Genomic DNA, 19,348 nt, shown 5'->3' on the forward strand with positions numbered 1-19,348 from the left:
TTGTAAACCCAAAACTAATATAATGTTGTACACCGACTCCACTTCAAGTTTTAAAAGTGTGTTAAAAAATTTCCTTGTAGGAGCACCTGGGTGGCTCAGTTGGTGAAGGGTCTGACTTTGGCTCAGGTCATGATCTCACAGTTCATGAGAGTGAGTGCCATGTCGGGCTCTCTGCTGACAGCTCAGAGCCTACAGCCTGCTTTGAAGACTGTGTCTCCCTCTCTCTGCCTTTCTTTCTTTCTCTCTCTGTCGCTCTCTCTCATTCTGTCTCTCTCTCCCTCTCTCTGTCTCTCTCTCCCTCTCTCTCAAAAATAAAGAAACATTAAATTTTTCTCAATTTCCTTGTAAACACATCATAGTAAAACTTCAGGACATCAAAGACAAAGAAAAGGCTAGAAAATTACCAAAAAGTAAAGGAAAAATGGCCAATAAGGTAACAATTCTATCAGCAAAAAACTTCTTAATGGCAACAAAATATGTCAGAAAATCATTACATTATAACTTTACTAAAGGAAAATAACTGCCAAGCTAAAATTCTAACACATAAAGTAGCATGTAAGAGTGGAAGTAAAACAAAGATTTTTTCATATATTTAAAAACTGAGATTTATAACCCACAGACCCTAACCAAATGTTTTAAAGAATAAATTTTAGCAAAAAGAAAAGTGAGCCCAGAGAGAAGACATGAGAAGCAAGAAATAAAAGCAAGCTGAAGAAGTAAAAGATAACAAGAAATACAATTCATAGTAAAAATAATTTTTAGGAATTAAAACTTTTAATAAAAAAGGGGGTACATCATAATTTATATGACACACTTACTCCTTTGTAGATATCAACTATTAGAAAAAAAATTTTTTAATGAAAAGGATGAACACAGAACTATGATTCTAGACAAATATTCCAAGAAAGATGAGAAGGAGAATATCAGTGCATAATTAAACCATTCTGAGGTACTTTACTCCCATGAGAAGAAGAAAGATTTAATAACTAAATTTTATAAGAAAGAATATGCAGCTAAAATGTATGGCAAGAATAGTAATAATGCAATTGCTAGAGAACAGCAATAGGACCTAAAGCTTCTAAACCAGTAGAGGAAAAGAAAAAATGAGGAGAAAATACCAGCTTTATCAACCTAACAGAAAGAAGCAAGAGAGGGAACAGACAAAAAAAAGCTACATTAAGAAAAAAAAGATAGAATAAACCCAAACATTTATTAAATGCGAAATAACTAAAAGACGATCAGATTCCATTTTTGTAATTATTTTTGCAGTCTTGAGGTCTTTTTTTTTTTTTTTTGACACATATCATGCCACGGATTCACAAGGAATGGGTTCCATCAGCGCAGACTCTTCCCCATTGCTTCTCGCAAAGCGTGTCTTCTCTGGGTGGAGCAGCATGTGGTTCGGTTGAACCCAAGTATCTATCTCTTCCTCTTCCTTCTTAGTCTGATCATTTTCCTTCACACCCTTCAGGAAGCTATCTCTGCTCTTTGAGTGCTTCATATGCTCAATAGGTACATTAATTCTCTTGGCAAGAATCTTATGCTTAACTTGTTTGTTTACAACAACGTCAACAGCATGCTGGGTAACACTGTAGACTCTTCCAGTTTTGCCATGGTAACATCTGTGGGGTGTTCCTTTTTAAACAGAGCCAATTCCCCTGATGTCTACACTATCATCTTTCTTGCCGATTCTCATATATGTGGCTGAAGGAAGCACTCCAGGTTTCTAAGAGACCTGAGAGCACACAGCCGTGCCTCAACTCTTTCCCTTTGTGTTGGTCTCTTTGGTGAAATACCGGAAGATGAAGGCTCCAGACAAAAGGGATCAGATTAGGTGAGGAGTTAAGACGGTGGAGTAGTAGGGGGACCCTATGCTTGTCTCATGCCTCGAACATAGCTAGATAAATACCAAATCATTCTGAGCAGCCAAGAAAGTGATCTGAGGACTGAGAGAACAAACTGCACAAGTAGAGGGAGAAAAGAAAGAGATCAGATTAGATTTTTAAAATCTAGCTCTCAAAAAAATAAAATAAAATAAAATAAAATAAAATAAAATAAAATAAAACAAAACAAAATAAAAATCTAGCTCTCTGCCGCTCACAAGACACATCACTAAAACAAAATGACCAGGAAATCTGAAATAAATTGATACTCAAAAAGAAGCACCAGAGAAACACTAACCAAAAGGCAGCCAGTGTGGCGACTTTACTATCAGGCAAGTAAAAGTTAAGGAAAAATGATGTTGCTAAGGAAGATGTTAACTTTGAATGACAAAGGTATCTGATCTGAAACAAAGAAACAAACAAAAACCCAAGGATATCTGATCCGGTGATCCCATGTGGGATGACCACTATTCTAGATACTGAGCTTCCATCCTGGGGACTCGGAACCAACCTCAAACCAGTAAACAGAGTGAAGACGCGGCCGTAGTTCTGTGCTGTTCACTACCACATTATCAGTGCATGTACATGCTGCCTGGCCCAGGGCCAGGCATATGCCAGGAGCTCAATAAACATGAATTAATTACATCGCCAAACTGTAAATGCTCCTGAGGAACCCCACATCTTTTTCTGTAACCTCAAAACTAACACATGGTGCAGAAATTCTGGTTTACGATTACATGCATCACTAACTGAAAAGCAGTTAATCCCGCCTCCAGTTTCCCTCCTCTCCCACCCCCACCACGTCCCCAAGACTCTCTATTTTGTTCGTGCAACTATGCACAATAAGATCAGAAACTCCACTGAAAACTATCTGAGATTGAGGATCTTGAGGCATAACACAGGAGCTTGTGCCTCCAGAGCCCATTCCTGGGGCAAGTAAAGGGGAAGCCATGAGAGAGAATTCAAACAACACGGGCATTTTGAGCTAGATCTGCAATATTCTAACACCTCCCCTTTGACCTTGTATCATTCTTTCTGGTTTTGAGTAAGAGAAGATCTAATAATAACTTCATTCTCCAGAGAGAAAAAAAGTCAGAGTTGTGAGGGTATTTTCAGATAGAATTTTATATTGAATTCTAAAACAGAGAAAATAATATAAAAACACTCAACTATGCCAAGAAGTTCCATTGTATTGACAGGCAGCTTTGAGTGAATTGTGATAGGAGATGACTTTTCTAAAATTACTAAATCAAGATCAATAATTGTAACTTCATATTTCTCAAGCATATTTCTCTTTGCTCTGATGTTTCTCACTGTAAAACAGTGGGGAAAGAAGCAGGAACAATAAAAATGCACGATCCCTCATCCCTGGTCAGTCCTGGTCATCCCAGTCCTGAGAGCTCCAATATATGAATGCCTGCGAAATTGGTAAAAAGCTTTCTCTTGTCCAAATGTAAAGGTATGTAGCAGATCATCAAAGGGGGAATATATAAAATAGGCTTGTGTTCTGGAGCACTGAAAACACAGAGACTTGAAAAACGCACACGACTGGGGGCATTTGGGTGGTTCAGTCGGTTGAACCTCCAACTTCAGCTCAGGTCATGATCCCAGAGTTCGTGACTTCGAGCCCCACATCAGGCTTGCTGCTCTCAGTGCAGAGCCTACTTTGGATCTTCTGCCCACCCCCATGTCCCTCCCCCACTCTCCCTCTATCTCACAGAAATAAAGAAAACATTTTAAAAAATTCAAAAACAAAACAACACATGATCGAATCCCCCACTTGTGTAAAATGAGAATAATGTCCATCTCAGGACTGTTTGAAGGAGTACATAAAATATGTTTACAGTACCAACACAAAATAGGAATGGTATCATTGAGAGCTATCAGGATCATTCTCTTTCTCAACCATTTCCAGAACCAGAGCTGAAGAATCGAGGATCCAGGTTCTCTGCGGGAGTTATAAGGGCAGAGTGCTGCACCCTGCAGATTATGTCCTGGCATATTTATTTCATGGTACCTGAACAGACGAACGTGTCTTGCATAAATAAGAATAGAAAAACATAAAACTTCTTTTAGGACTTTTAGAACTCTTAAATACAAATATTAAATGAAGCCCAACAAAAGTATTACGAGTTTTTTCTGAAACATTTAAAAGGAAAGATCAGCAAGCAAAAAAACAACTCCAAGCAGGGCGCCTGGGTGGCTCAGTCGGTTGAGCGTCCGACTTTAGCTCAGGTCATGATCTCACAGTCTATGAGTTCAAGCCCCATGTCGGGCTGTGTGCTGACAGCTCAGAGCCTGGAGCCTGTTTCGGATACTGTGTCTCCCTCTCTCTCTGACCCTCCCCCGTTCATGCTCTGTCTCTGTCTCAAAAATAAATAAATGTTAAAAAAATTTTTTTCAATAAATAAATAACTCCAAGCCCAGCTAAAATGGAAAAAAGTGAATATTCGACCAGATTTTAAAGTCCCCATTTTCATTCGCTCACCATGATCCACTCATTCAGAAGCAGGTGTGCTGCTAGGGAGACCATTCTAAATATCCCCTTAGAGCCATTCATTCACTTGAGGCTTACCACAAGAGTTGACAACTGACTCTTGATGACTTAAGAGCCATTTAACAAAATTACTAACCTCCTTTCATTCTGAGTTATTGTACCATTTTCCAGCTTTTTAACTGTGGTCGCCAGCACTTTATTTGCATCATTGGCAAAGTCTAAGTCTCGGACCTCAGACAGCGGGACAGACACAATGGCAAATGCTTCTTTATCTTCTTTTGTTTGGCAAGTTCCAATCTGCAATGTGTTTTTTACACTAAGATTAGTTGTTTTTTAAAATCTGCAATATTTTTCTGGTACTAACACATCTTAATATTATTTAAGAAATATAAGACAGGGGTGTCTGGGTAGCTCAGTCGGTTAAGCGTCTGACTCCTGATTTCCTCTCAGGTTATGACCTCAAGGTCATGAGATAGAGCCCTGCATGGGGCTCCATGCTGAGCGTGGAGCCTGCCTGGGATTCTCTCTCCCTCTCCCTCTGCCACTCTCACCCCCCTCTCTAAAACAAATAAATAAATACTTAAAAAAAAGAAATACAAGACAGGAATAGATCATCCAAATGCAATAATTCCCACTTGCATCATCCACTATGAAAGACTGAAGGGACACACAGATTTTCCATGCCCATTCCTGCCTTGCTCCCAACGCCCACTAGAAACACATCCTTGCACACTTGTCCTTTGCTTCAGTGTCAACAGAATAGAGAGAATGTACTCCTGGAATCTTCTCCCCTTTCTACATGCTGCTCCCACGCTTTTGGTATCTGTGCTAGCATCCTCCTGAATCACAGCCCCACTGCAGCCAAGCCACTTAGTTCAGCTACCTAAGCAACTGGCAAAATGAACACTTGAGGAAATGACTTGTAATAATCTCTAATATTGGTAAGGACACATTGTAAGGGACATGTCAATCACCCCCTGATCCTAATCATACAACATTTGTCTAAAAATTAAACACTTCTCATAGGGTGCCTGGGTGACTCAGTCGGGTAAGCACCCAACTGTTGCCTTCAGCTCAGGTCACGATCTCACAGCTTTGTGGGTTCCAGCCCCGAATTGGGCTCTGGACTGGCAGCACGGAGCCTCCTTGGGATTCTCTCTCTGTCTCCTCTCTCTCTCTGCCCCTCCCCTGCTCACATTGTCTCTGTCTCTCTCAAAATAAATAAACTTCAAAAAACATCAAACAATTCTTAAAAACATTTACCTTTAACATAACAGGCCTCTCTTCATCTGTGTCTATGGGGATACTGGTACTTGTTACCCACGTGTTGGTACATAAATGCCTTAACCGAACATATGAGTTCCTAAAAGCAAAATAATACAAAAAACAGATGATTAAAAATTAGCACATTTATATATTAACATATTTAATAGTTTCATAGATGATACGAATATATTAAAGACTAGTTGACTCAAGTATAGGTCAGTCTGGTTTAAGGAAAAAGTTCTGAACCAAAGACTACTTCAAAACATGTGGTATTATTACCTAGACCAGTAGTTCTCAAAGTGTGGTCCCTGGACCAGTGGTAACAGCATCACCTGGGCACTTGTTAGAAATACAAATTCTGAGGCTTTCATCCCAGTTCACTGAATCAGAAACTCCAAACGTAGGGCCAACAATGAATATTTTAGCTGCCTCTCCAGGCAATGCTGATTTGAGAACCACTGACTGAGTGGCCATGTCAGTTAACACAGCTATCTGATCGTAGTTTCTGTAGCGTAATCATTTGCGTGCAAAAGTATTCTTTCAGTGAGAGACTCTCATTATGATTTTGGGGGCAACTGTTCATGTAGAACTTGGTCAAAGTTGACAAGTAGATTTCTTCTTTTAACCTTCATCTTTTCTGTTAGGGTGGGTCAGTTGTTAGCTTGCAAAAGGGAAAACACCAGCATTTTAGTACCCTTCTGTATCCCCATGCCTCTTCCATCGCATCTCTAACAACATGTTTACTTTTGAAAATAAATATGAAAAAAGTAAAAAAAAAAAAAGTTGTGGTTTATATATACAATGGAATACTACTTGGCAATGAGAAAGAATGAAATCTGGCCATTTGTAGCAACGTGGATGGAACCGGAGGGTATTATGCTAAGTGAAATAAATCATACAGAGAAAGACAGATACCATATGTTTTCACTCATATGTGGATCTTGGGAAACTTAACAGAAGACCATGGGGGAGGGAAAGGAAAGGAAAAAAAAAGTTAGAGAGGGAGGGAGGCAAACCATAAGAGATTCTTAAGGACTGAGAACAAACTGAGGGTTGATGGGGGTTGGAAGAGAGGGAAAAGTGGGTGATGGGCATGGAGGAGGGCACTTGGGATTAGCACTGGGTGTTGTATGGAAACCAATTTGACTATAAATTATATATTAAAATAATAATTAAAAAAATACAGTAGTGGCCTTAGGAAGAAAAAAAAAAGTATATACAGCCAATCTTCATTATTTATGGATTCTGCACTTGTGAATTCACCTATTCCCTAAAATGTATTTGTAACCCCAAAACCAATAGTCAGGGCACTTTTGCAATCATTCTTGGACATGAACAAAATCATTCTTGGACATGGCAAAAAATTTGAGTCCCCACTGTGCACATTTCCAGTGAGGCTGAACAAGGCAACACTCTGCCATCTCGTTTCTGCTCCGACTATAAATAAGCATCCTTTTCATGATCTATCCAGTGCCATGTTTTTCCAGATTTCTGTGCTTTTTGTTGATGAGTCTGCTGTTTAAAACAGCCTCAGGCATAGTGCTGCAGTGCTGTCCAGTGTTCCTAAGGACAAGACTGTGATGTGCCTTATGGAGAAAATACTTACGTTAGATAAGCTTCATTCAGGCATGATACGGTGCTGATGACTGTTAGTTTAACGTTAATGATTCAACAATAGATAAAAAAAAATAAGGTGCCTTTAAACAAAAATACACACAGCACAAGATTACGTGTTATTGACTGATGAAAATATTGTGACCAGAGGCTCATAGGAACCTAATCCTTCATGTCTTCTAGGAGCAATGGCTCGGTATTTGCTATTTCAGTGTACCGGGAAAAAAAACAGAACCAACTGTGTATGAACTGTGAGGGAATACTGAGAAAGGACAGCTAGAACTTGATCCAACTCAAACATTATCATCTTAGTGACCTTTTATTATTATCATTTCTTTAACAAATATGTATAAAATACCTGCTAAAACAAAAGCATTGTGATAAGTTCTCTGCCTCCAAGCTGCTGAGAGTTAAGTAGGAAATATAAGACATAAATAAATCCTACAACAGGAGGCAAAAAGCATTAAGACCAATAAAACCCAAATAAAATGCCAAGGGGCTCCAGGAAAGAGAGAGTCTCAATCAGCATCATGACTTTGTTCATTCATAAAGGCAGGTGCAATAGAGACTGATTTTCAAAACTGTAAAATAGCACAGGGGCTCCTGGGTAGCTGAATTGGTTAAGTGTCCTACTTCAACTCAGGTCATGATCTCACAGTCTGTGGGTTCAAGCCCCACGTCTGGCTCTGTGCTGACAGCTCAGAGCCTGGAGCCTGCTTTGATATCTGTGTCTCCCTCCCTCTCTGCTCCTCCCTTGCTTGTGTTCTCTCTCTCTCTCTCTCTCTCTCTCTCTCTCTCTCTCTCTCTCTCTCAAAATATGAATAAACATTTAAAAAAAATACTTAAAAAAAAAAGAAGGTAAGACATTCTCTTACTTTATGTTCTGGCTACCTCATTACCAATTCCACTTCCCCATCCCTCTCTCACTTAGGTCCCAAATGTCCTAAATTAGAGAGGCCATTTCTGAACACTAATACCTAATACAACTCTGCAGTTTTTTTTCAAAGCAGTTTTATTACCTGCTCTGGTATTTTATGTTTATTTTTCTATTGTCTCTATTCCTCATTTGAAATTAAGTATAGAACCAGTTTGTTCACTGTTCACTTCCCAGTGGTAAGGGCAATGTCTGTTAAGTTCAGTAAAGGTTTGTTGACTGAATGACTAAAGAAATGAATACGTGGATGAATGAATGAATGAATGAATGAAATCTGAAATTTGACATAATAGAAATAAATGATATAAGTATTAATAGAAATTCCCCTAGATTATTTTTCATGTTAGAAAGCAAAGGCCATACCAGTAATAAGAATAAATAATCGTCATGAATTTTTCACAGTTTCTTTGGTCCTGCACATTTTAATTATTTATGAGAATAAAACAAACTATGTTAATCTTCTCACAAGAGAAGCATGATTTTTACACACTAGTTCACTTATGCTTACTCCACTGATATCACAAAAGTTCCATTAACATTGTATTTTCATTCCTTACCTCCCACTACAATCACTCAAAGAAATGTTTTTATTTAGCCGTATACATATAATTGTTTTTACCTTGGGACCAGGCAGTCAGCTCTCTGAAGAGTTGTGGCATCCAGTTCAAAGAGGGATGCAATATCGTTTCCATGGGGTACTGAGACTAAAGTGTACATGATCTTTTCCCCTGCCTGGCGTTTCTTCTTTGAAGTTGGAAGATCTCCATCTCTCTGTTGAAGAGGAACAAAGTTACCTACTTTTGTCAGGTTTCTTCCTAAACTCTTCAATGAATCAGAAGGTGGGATTTAAATGTGAACAGCGTCTTTTCATTGGATTATAGAGATGTCTGTTTTACATCATCCAAAAAGGGCAGGTGAAGCCTCATAATCTTAGAGGTAATTATTACCAAGTGATAAGTCACACATTCATGGAGGGAAGGCCTGATCTGGGCAAATAACCAACGCACTAACAGTCATAAGAGTTGTGCTCCCTTACCTTGTCTTAAACCTAGTTACAGAGTAGTTTTAACCATTCCACATTTAAGACGAACAGACAAGACATAGTATGTTGAATCATCCAGATTTCAAAAACTAAAGAGTCAACATGGTAGTGTTTCAAAGTTCCTGACTAATTTCCAAAACATAACTGGGACATTATCCTGAAGAGAAAAGCAATCAACAGCAATATTCCCATTCAGTTCATCAACTTGTTTCATTAAATCTGCAAACATACTATCGTGGCATATCAAGTGAAATAAAGTGGGATCTTCACAAAAGAAGTCTTCACAATGATGTGAAACTCAGTCAACATTTCTAGTACACCCTCTCTTAAGCAAGTGGCCACACAAGAATGGTAATTACATATTTCTACTTAAACCAAGTCTCAGTCCCTGTGGAAGACTATGATGAGGCACAAGAAACCAAAATGTGGTAGAGCAAATGTAATAGAAGCTTGGTAAGTACACGCATCCTATAAGTATACATATTTATCAAAAGAAACAAAATTCAAAAATGAGAGAAGAGAAAGAGTATCACTGTACTGTCACAGGAAGTTGAACAAAAGTGGACAAGAGAAGTGGTGTTCCAAAGGCAAATGAAAGCAGGCCGTGCCCAATGACACGCGGTTATTTAATGGCCACTATGACAATGAGATATTACAGCTGATCATTCCAAAACATTCACTCGAAGTTCCATCCCAAGATTGTGAATATTATTTCCCTTGTGGTTTCATTCTGATGTCTTCTGTAAATGGTGTGCAAATCGGTAGCACCACTGAATGTGAACGGGCAGAGGAATCACCAGCGTTCCTCAGCAGGAGCAGGGCTGTGAGCTGTTAAATCCCACATAGCCCAGAAGCACCTGGTAGCTCCTGTCATCTTTGACTTATATGTCTTCCACAGAGACCACAATTCAGAGTTGAACGAAGGCAGGGGTCTGGCAAACTCTCCCCAGATAGTTTGACCCCCCATAATAGTTGCTTCTACTCAGTAAGCACAAACTATGTTTATTAATCAGAAAAAAAGCATACTTAAAACTTACTGTACATTATAAGTAGGCAAATGGATAAACAAACTATGGGACATCCAAACAGTGGGATATTATTCAGTGCTAAAAAGAAATGAGCTATCAAGCCACAAAGACATGACGCAGCCTTAAATGTGTATTGCCAAGCAAAGAAGCCAAACTGAAAAGGCTACCTACTGTATGATTCCAACTGCATGACATTCCAAAAAGGCAAAACTATGGAAACAATAAAAAGACCAATAGCTGCCAGACAGTAGGGGGGAGAAAGGAATGAAAAGGCAGAGCACAGAGGAGTTTTAGGGCAGTGAAACTATCCTGTCTGATAAATGTGGATACATGTATGTGTAGTGAATACATGTCAAATGGTGGCTCCTTTTATCAAAACTCATAGAATGTACAAGGCCAAGAGTGAACCCAATGTAAACTATGGACTCAGGGTGATAATAATACATTAAAGTATGTTGAGCAGTGTAACAAATGTACCACTCAGGTGCCAAGTGTTGATAGTGGGGGAGGCTGTGATTATGTGGTGGCAGAGAGCATATGGGAACGTGTACTTTCCACTGAATTTTGCCATGAACCTAAAACTGCTCTTAAAAATAGTGTCTGCTTAAAAAAGAAAAAAGCAGGATGAGAGAAAATATTTGTAAGTCATATAGCTGATAAGGGGATTATACCTAGAATATATAAAGAACATAAAGAACAGTTACAACTCAAGACAACCTAATTAGGGTGCCTGGTTAAGAGCCCAACTCTTGATTTCAGCTCAGGTCATGATCTCACAGTCTGTGGGTTCGAGCTCCATGTAGGGCTCTGTATTGACAGAACAGAGTCTGCTTGGGATTCTCCCTCCCTCTCTCTCTGCCCCTCCCAGCACTCGCTCGCTCGCTCTCTCTCTCTCAAAATAAACAAATAAACGTTAATTTAAAAAAAGACAACCCAATTAAAAATGGAGCAAAAGTCTACAGGGAAGAAAACAATCAGCAAAACTAAAAGGCAACCAACAGAATTGGAGAAGGTATGTGCAAATGACATATCAGATAAAGGGTTAGTATCAAAAATCTATAAAGAACCTACCAAACTCAACACCTGAAAAACAAATAATCCAGTGAAGAAATGGGCAAAAGACATGAATAGACACTTCTCCAAAGAAGACATCCAGATGGCCAACCAACACATGAAAAAATGCTCAACATCACCCATCATCAGGGAAATACAAATCAAAACCGCAATGAGATACCACCTCACACCAGTCAGAATAGCTAAAATTAACAACTCAGGCAACAACAGATGTTGGCGAGGATGTGGAGAAAGACGATCTCTTTTGCATTGTTGGTGGGAATGCAAACTGGTGCAGCCACTCTGGAAAAGAACGGAGGCTCCTCAAAAAATTAAAAATAGAACTATCCTACAACCCAGCAATTGCACTACTAGGTATTTATCCAAGGGATACAGGTGTGCTGCTTTGAAGGGACACACTCACCCCAATGTTTATAGCAGCACTATCAACAATAGCCAAAGTATGGAAAGAGTCCAAATGTCCATCGATGGATGAATGAATAAAGAAGATGTGCTATATATTCAATGGAGTATTACTCAGCAATCAAAAAGAATGAAATCTTGCCATTTGCAACTATGTGGATAGAACTAGAAGGTATTATGCTAAGCAAAATTAATCAGTCAGAGAAAGACAAAAATATCATATGACTTCACTCATATGAGGACTTTAAGAGACAAAACAGATGAATATAAGGGAAGGGAAGCAAAAACAATATAAAAATAGGGAGGGGGACAAAAACATAAGAGACTCTTAAATATGGAGAACAAACAGAGGGTTGCTGGAGGGATTGTGGGAGGGGGGATGGGCTAAATGGGTAAGGGGCATGAAGGAATCTACTCCTGAAATCATTATTGCACTATATGCTAACTAATTTGGATGTAAATTTTAAAAATAAATTAAATAAAAATTTTTTTAAAATTGAGCAAAAGTTTTGAATAGACATTTCTCCATAGAAGATATTGAAATGGCCAATAAGCACATGCAAAGATGCTCAACATCATTACTAATTAGTAAAATGCACTAGGATAGCTATAATCAAAGAGACAGACAATAGCAAGTGTTAGTGAGACTGTGGAGAAATTGTAACAGTACGTATATTGCTGAGGGAACATAAAATGGTGTGGCCATTTAAGAAGAGTGTGGCAGCTCATCAAAATGTTAAATGTATGACCAACAATTCTAACTGTAGGTAGCTATCCAAGAAAAATGAAAATACATTTCCACACCAAAACCTGTCCATGAATGGTCACAGCAGAATTTATAAAAGTCAAGATATGGAAACAATCCAAATGCCCATCAAATAATGAAAGGATGAACAAAATGTGGCATATGCACACAATGGAATATTATTTGGTCATAAAAAGGAATGAAGTACAGATACATGCTACAACATGCATGAACCTTGAAAACATTATGCTAAGTGAAAGAAGCCAGACACAAAAAGTCATATATTGTATGAGCCCGTATATGAAATGTCCAGTTTAGGCAAATCCATAGAGAGAGTACATTCATGGCTACCAGGGTCTAGGGAGGGGAGGATGGGGAGCAACTGATAACGGATATAGGATTTCTTTGGTAGATAATAAAAATGTTATAGAATTAGATACTGGCTATAGTTTTGGAGCTCTGTGAATGTATTAAAAAAAACACTGATTTACATTTTTTAAATAGGAGAGCTTTATGGTATGTGAATTACATATCGACAAAGTTGTGAAAGAGAAGGAGGAAGGGAGGGGAAAGGAACAAGGAAGAGAAGGGAAAAAGAGGGAGAGGGGGAAGGAAGGGGGGAAGGGAGGGAGGGAGGGAAGGAAGCAGGAAGTCAGAAGTAGGCTGTTTCTCTGATGACTGTCATGTAGCTCAACAGGAAAACCCAGGTGTTATACGGAGACATGGGTGGCAAAGAACCAGTTTTCCCTGGAATGGTGACACAAGAAGTGATAACTCTAAAGGAAAGAAAAGGAAGTTTGTTTTAATTATGTCCTCATAAGATGCAAACTTGGGGAGAAACAGACCAGGAGCATTACAATAACAAAGAAATATCACAAAAGAGCTTTTTTCTATACTCTATAATGCTATTAAGGCCAAAAGAGAAAACCACCAACATAACGAATGTTAATTAATACATGTGAGAGAAGACTGCCTCATAACGTAGGAACACGGAAACAACGGACAAGATCAGTCATTTGTAGAAATAATCCAAAGGATTCTTCCAATGTGGAAGCAAAGGGATTTGAGAACAAGTGCAACAAGTGGTTTCAGTGTTTTATTAGAAAGACACAATTAAATATGACTTTAATTAAGGAAAATAAAATTTAATCAATCATATTGAGCCCTGTTTGAAGAAAGTCTTTATTACTACAAGAGGATCATGTAACCTAAATAAGCAGAGATTCAATGAACAAAATTGAACAGTTTCTCTCATCACTGCCAGCAGAGATGCAAAAAATGAATATTCCTGTCTTTTTGGTGGAATACCATATCCCTAAAAAGAATATTTGTCATCAAATTTTCTGAGCCTCTTGCACACCAATCTTCCAATTATAACTTAGCTTTTGCTATGGATTTTCCCTTCAAAGAAAATACACTAACTAACCAAAGGATTTATATTTATTTACTTAGCAACTGGAAGGTGGCATGGAGGTTTATACATCAGTCACTTGTGAGTTCATTTAATATAAGTCAAACCCTAGTGCATACACTCTCCTTTTGGAATGTTCATAAAACTAATTTTCAAGACTTACAAAAAGAAAGCCGATCCAGGTTCCTAGATTGCCCTCCTACCACACCCCCTTTAGTATACCTCTCTGGGGGCTCCAAACAAGAGTAGTCAGGGACTTCTCTATTTTGACACTCTTATAATGAACAATAAAATTTTTGCCAGACATAGAAAAACCTTGATTAGGGCTAATTAAAAGAGGTCACTCTGTATTATTCATACTATTTAAGACCTGTGGTTTAGTTTTAATTACATAGTATAAGTGGAATGTACAACTATACCCCTAAAGGTATAGGTTCCTGGGGCGGGGGGGAGATAAACTCCATTTATAAGTAGAATGACATAGATAAACTCCACCGATAACATAGATATTTATAAGCAGCATATTTATAAGTAGCATAACATAGTGTTATTTTTTATATTTATATTTATTTATATTTATTTATTTATATTTATATATATTACTTATATATATTTATAAGTAGCATAACAGATAAACATAGCATAACATAGATAAACTCCATTTATAAGTAGCATAACAATTGTTTATGTGTGAAAAGAACTTCTAACATCCATAGCAGTTTTTAAAGCAATGCCATACATTCTGCTTTTTATCTCTTGCACTCTGATAATTTGCTTAACAAATTCTCCTTCATAAACAGTTCAAGGCAGCCCCTCAAAATCTGTAGAAAATAATACATGAATAATGAGTTATAAGTATGCAATCTTTTAAATGTATGGATCAGGTTTCAATATATAAGACTGAAAGATGAGATCTATAGATCAATAAGATCTATAAAAATCAATATTATATTTCTACAATATGAAGGCAGTTCTGTTCAAAATTGTGTGCCTATAGCTTTTGTTTATAAACCCACCTCTTTTTTAAGTAAGAAAAAAGGCACAAAAACACTAGTTCCCTATACAGAATTACAGAAGCGCAATGCCCTCCCTCTTGTGTCACGAAAATACATGTAAGGTACAACAGAGCTTAGACAGGTGTTAGATTTAATATCAGCTAGGTATCCAAAATATTCTCAATTCAGGTAATGCAGAGCCTCGGGATGTTAACCTAGTCTGCTGGGCTCTTATAAAACTAGCAGTTTTACTTGGAAGAAAAGGCACACAGAATCTCGGTTCTACAAGTAGAAAATCCCCTTAGGAGAAGCCAGTCGAGTAAACTAATGGTTCACCCGGCTTCTCCCTCCGGTCCTGGGGCTGCCAGTGGAGACACAGCAGTTAGCCTCCTGGAACACCTTCTCTGTTGACTCATTTGTGAGTCATCGAATTTTTAGCAGAGACATCACGTTGCAATCTGTTGTTAGGAGCCAGAGACATTCTGTAAGAAATAATGTATGCATTTTCAGGGCTGATGCAGACCTGTGTGCAGCCACGGCCAAGGAAGCATAATGATGTGCAGGCATCTGTGTTCTTGGTCAGACTCTCCAGGGCTCTCACTGCTGACTTTATGTAACAGACACAACCCTGCCATTTAAAGCTGCAGACACTTCTCTTGCATGGTTCCTTAAAAATCTGTTACTCTTAAACTATTTCCTATGAGGACTCTTTTTCCTTTCTTTTCTTTATCACCTTACCATTGATGAATATAGAGTAAAAACTCATGGAAAAGTGGGGGGCTTTGTTCATAATCTGGTCCCACACCACCAAAAAAAGTCTATGAGACAGAATTTTCAAATACATTTCAGCTAAGTATCATGGTTCCTAGAACATTGCTATTTATGTGTGTCTGTGCACAAAGACGTGGTTCTCAACAGGCAGAGAGTTTGGACCGCAGCAGGGGTCATTTGGCAATTTCCAGGAGCATCTTTAGTTGCCACAACTGGGGGCAGGGGAGACCACTACTGGTATCTAATACACAGAGTCCACAGATCTGCTAAACATCTTACAATGTAAAGGACAGCCCCCCCACAACAAATAATTTTCTGGGCCAATATATCAATATTGCTGAAATTGAGAGACCCCAGCATCGACAAAAGACACTCCCTTGAAAAATCAGATCACATTCCACATCAATACGGTAATGTGAAAATGGGTGGTGTTATTCCAAAAAAAAAAAAAATCCCCTTCAAAGAGCCATTTGAAAAGATGCAGCCTTTCAAGAAGGAACTAATGACTGTCAGGTTCCCAGCTGGGCTTGACACAGTTCCAATGTTTACAGGGTCCCTGTGGATGCTGTACATTTGTAAGATTGGAAATAATAGGCTCCTTTGTAGAATAAATACAGCAATTTGGGTCTTAATGGGAGCTCTGACACACACCGCCGCATTTCAGTGGCACCATGCATTAACCTTTGAAACTTCAAAAATGGAAGGCAACATTTTGATAAAGGTTTCTAAATTACAGGAAAAAATATTAACTGGATATTAAATAGATAACATAAGGGAAAATTTGGAAAGAAAATAATTAGCATGGTCACAGTGAACTCAGCATTACTGGAACCCAGATCTGGGGTGAGATAGCATTCTGTTTGGGGAAATTGATTTCGTTTTTCACAGGCTAAGCTCTAACTGCTCCTTTGTTTTCTTTTCTAGATAGAAACATAATTATTGCTAGGTGGCAAATGGTCTATAACATGAGAAGCCATATTGTTAGCTTTAGTGTTCCATATCTTCAGTTTTATTTACTTTCAAGCTAGGGATGAAGGATAGAAGAAAGATGAAATCAAATGTCTCCAGTTGGACATCTCTCTGAGATGGCAGACGAGATCCAGTCGTAAACTTCCACAGCAAAGCAGACCCACCTGTGTCAGATGCAATTAAAGTGCTGCTGGTAGCAACTGCTTCACAGAAAAGTACTCTTTCTCACCTTCAGAGGTGAATGAAGAACTTGTATCTCAGAATATAGAAGGAAACAAATCTACGAAGTCTAACTAAAAGCTTGATGGGTGCAAACAGCAAACTTCACCATGGATTCATTACCTATATTTTCTGTGCTGCTTTCATACCCTATCACTCATACTCTCTCTCTCCCACTCAGCCCTGCCCAGAAGCATCAGAAGCATCACCAAACAGCATGTAGCTGAAAGGAGATAAGCTGAAAGAGATGTAATTCAACTGCACAATTCGAAGTTTGATGCAATGCCCTTTTAATCGAAACAACGTACATTTTTAGCCTACAAATATCTTTTATTGAAAAAGTTTCCCTTTATCTGATTGAATTTTAACCTCACGGCACAGAGGTGACGTATGTAGGGCAAGCATCCTCATCCCATTAGTCAGGTGGGAAATGGAGTCTCAGGAAGGCTATCTTACATGTCCAAGGCCGTACAGGTTAACAGTGGTGCTAGAAGCAGAACTCCCTTGGCTGAAGAAGTCACATAGAATCTCATAAAAAAAGACCTTGAGAAAGAGAAAGGCAACTCCTGACATCCGACAGCTGGCCTGGTGTGATCGGGCAGGCTCAGTGCTGCCAAGGGCACCCTGACTCTCACAGCCAGGCCACGGTGTCCTCCTGCGAACGTGAACGATTTCACAGAACACCAACATCAGACAAGGCCGCTCCATGCCCGGGATGGATCACGTCAAAACAACACTGCTCCATAATCATATCTGAATACTGACAACATGTCAATGTTGTCCAAGCCATAAAAATGATTCGATATCCCTTTCCCCTAGCTAAAATGAGTGCTTCTTCTTTAGCACTCACAGCGTTAGCCTGGCTCTCATCTACCCTCCCTATAGATAAAAATGTATTAAGATACTTCCTCCTCCTGCCAGCATTCTTATCCACAGTGAGCCCCACTTCTTTAAATCCTCCCCAAGTCATCTTGTACAAGCCCAATTCCTACCATAGGTTCTTTCTAGCACCCTCTGAGAGGCCCCACAGTTCCCTTGGATGTAAATGCAATGTGCAATTAACCCCATTTAAGAACTGGTGTGTTCCTGGAAGTCATTGGCAAGAGACCATCGACCAGCTTATAGTAAGAACCAAAGACTCAGCTTTTAAACATGGTTATGGATGGCGTTTTCTAAATCATGGGGAAAGAAGAACCCAACAATCCTGGGCTAGCTTTTGAAAACCAAGGAGAAAAGAATCCACACAGGGGGAGAAAATTGAATTATAAATAAATGACCCAACCCATTTAATAAGCCTACTTCTATGTTTAAGGACATTTTGACACAAATTAAAGTTCTCGTTGGGCCAAAGACCTGATACTTCAGTTTCACTTCTGTTGTAAACCTGATAGTCAGATGGAGAAAGAAGTCAAACAGAATTGACTCAGGTCCAGAAATTCTGATTTGATTCACCTCCCTCATATCAATATCCTCATAAAACATAAAGCTGAGGGCCAGTGCAAAGACAGTAGTCATTTCAATCAAACATTTCAACTCATTCTGTCAAAAGGTGGAATTTTGAATGCTGTAGTAATCATTCTTAGCAATTCCAAAAGAGATTGCCAAATTCCTAAGAAAATTAAATTATACACTGTGTCTATTTTACATCCAAATATCTAGCTAAATTGCTGAAAATACATATAGCTATATAGATACACCTTTCTATCCAGCCCACCAACCAGGTTTTGTCTGCATCACACCAAATTGTCCTGAATTTCAGAACTTTCTATTGAATTAAGTCCTACTGTCCTCGTAACATCATCGTCTTTACAACAGTGATGAAAAAGCAGGCTGAATAATAATAAATATCTTAATGAAAATTGGCTTTTAAATAAGATTGAGATGTTTTTTGAGTGGCATGCTTCATAATATCAGAAAAATCAGTCATATAGTTGTTTGATGCCTCAATTTCTCCCCGTAAATAGAACCCAAATTATTTTTAATCAGAAAAGATTGTCCCATTGTGCCCTTTTACTATCATCATACCATAATTCAATTTGTCTTTCCTAATTTCTATGCACTTATGAAAAGTAAACCCAGACCCACCATACCTCCCAGATGCCCATGGCCATCAGTGCTCCATCATAAATGGCCTCCAAGTTGCCAGAAATCTCCCTAAATACCTATTACCAGACATCTATTTATAATGTTAGTGCATCATCTTTTACTTATTATCTGTGATTCATAGCCTCTAGTCAGAGAATCTCTCAGAATCCCTAGTCTTCAAATTTTCTATTAACTTTTCAATTTGTTCATATAAAATATGCACAATATTTTTGGAATTTGTTGGGGAAAAAACAATTCCACTCACCACAGTTTTTCCTTCATTTTGAGCATCTCGATAATCCGGATTAAGCTAAAAAAAAAAAACAGTTTTGAATTGCTATTAACAGCACATTAACAAGACCAATGATCTTCAATGCACTATTGTATCCTTAACTAAACTCAATATTAAAAAA

The 19,348-nt window shown here is 38.5% G+C and overlaps 1 protein-coding gene across 7 annotated transcripts in view; it reads right to left on the reverse strand.

The window, feature by feature from the left end:
• The window catches only part of ITPR2 (inositol 1,4,5-trisphosphate receptor type 2), a 485,861-nt gene that overhangs the window by 342,133 nt on the left and 124,380 nt on the right, over nucleotides 1–19,348 (reverse strand). For all 7 annotated transcript variants that reach the window (XR_003413010.2, XM_053226056.1, XM_027035788.2 and 4 more), the window contains 4 exons: nucleotides 19,201–19,245; nucleotides 8,814–8,965; nucleotides 5,644–5,743; nucleotides 4,517–4,677 (listed from right to left, as the gene is read on the reverse strand). Coding sequence is in view for 6 of the 7 variants with exons in the window: in XM_053226056.1 (XP_053082031.1) it covers nucleotides 4,517–4,677; nucleotides 5,644–5,743; nucleotides 8,814–8,965; nucleotides 19,201–19,245 (458 nt within the window). In the remaining variant the exon portion in view is untranslated. The remainder of the gene's footprint in view (nucleotides 1–4,516; nucleotides 4,678–5,643; nucleotides 5,744–8,813; nucleotides 8,966–19,200; nucleotides 19,246–19,348) is intronic.

Source organism: Acinonyx jubatus, chromosome B4, assembly GCF_027475565.1.
Source record: "Acinonyx jubatus isolate Ajub_Pintada_27869175 chromosome B4, VMU_Ajub_asm_v1.0, whole genome shotgun sequence".
Lineage (NCBI taxonomy): Eukaryota > Metazoa > Chordata > Mammalia > Carnivora > Felidae > Acinonyx > Acinonyx jubatus.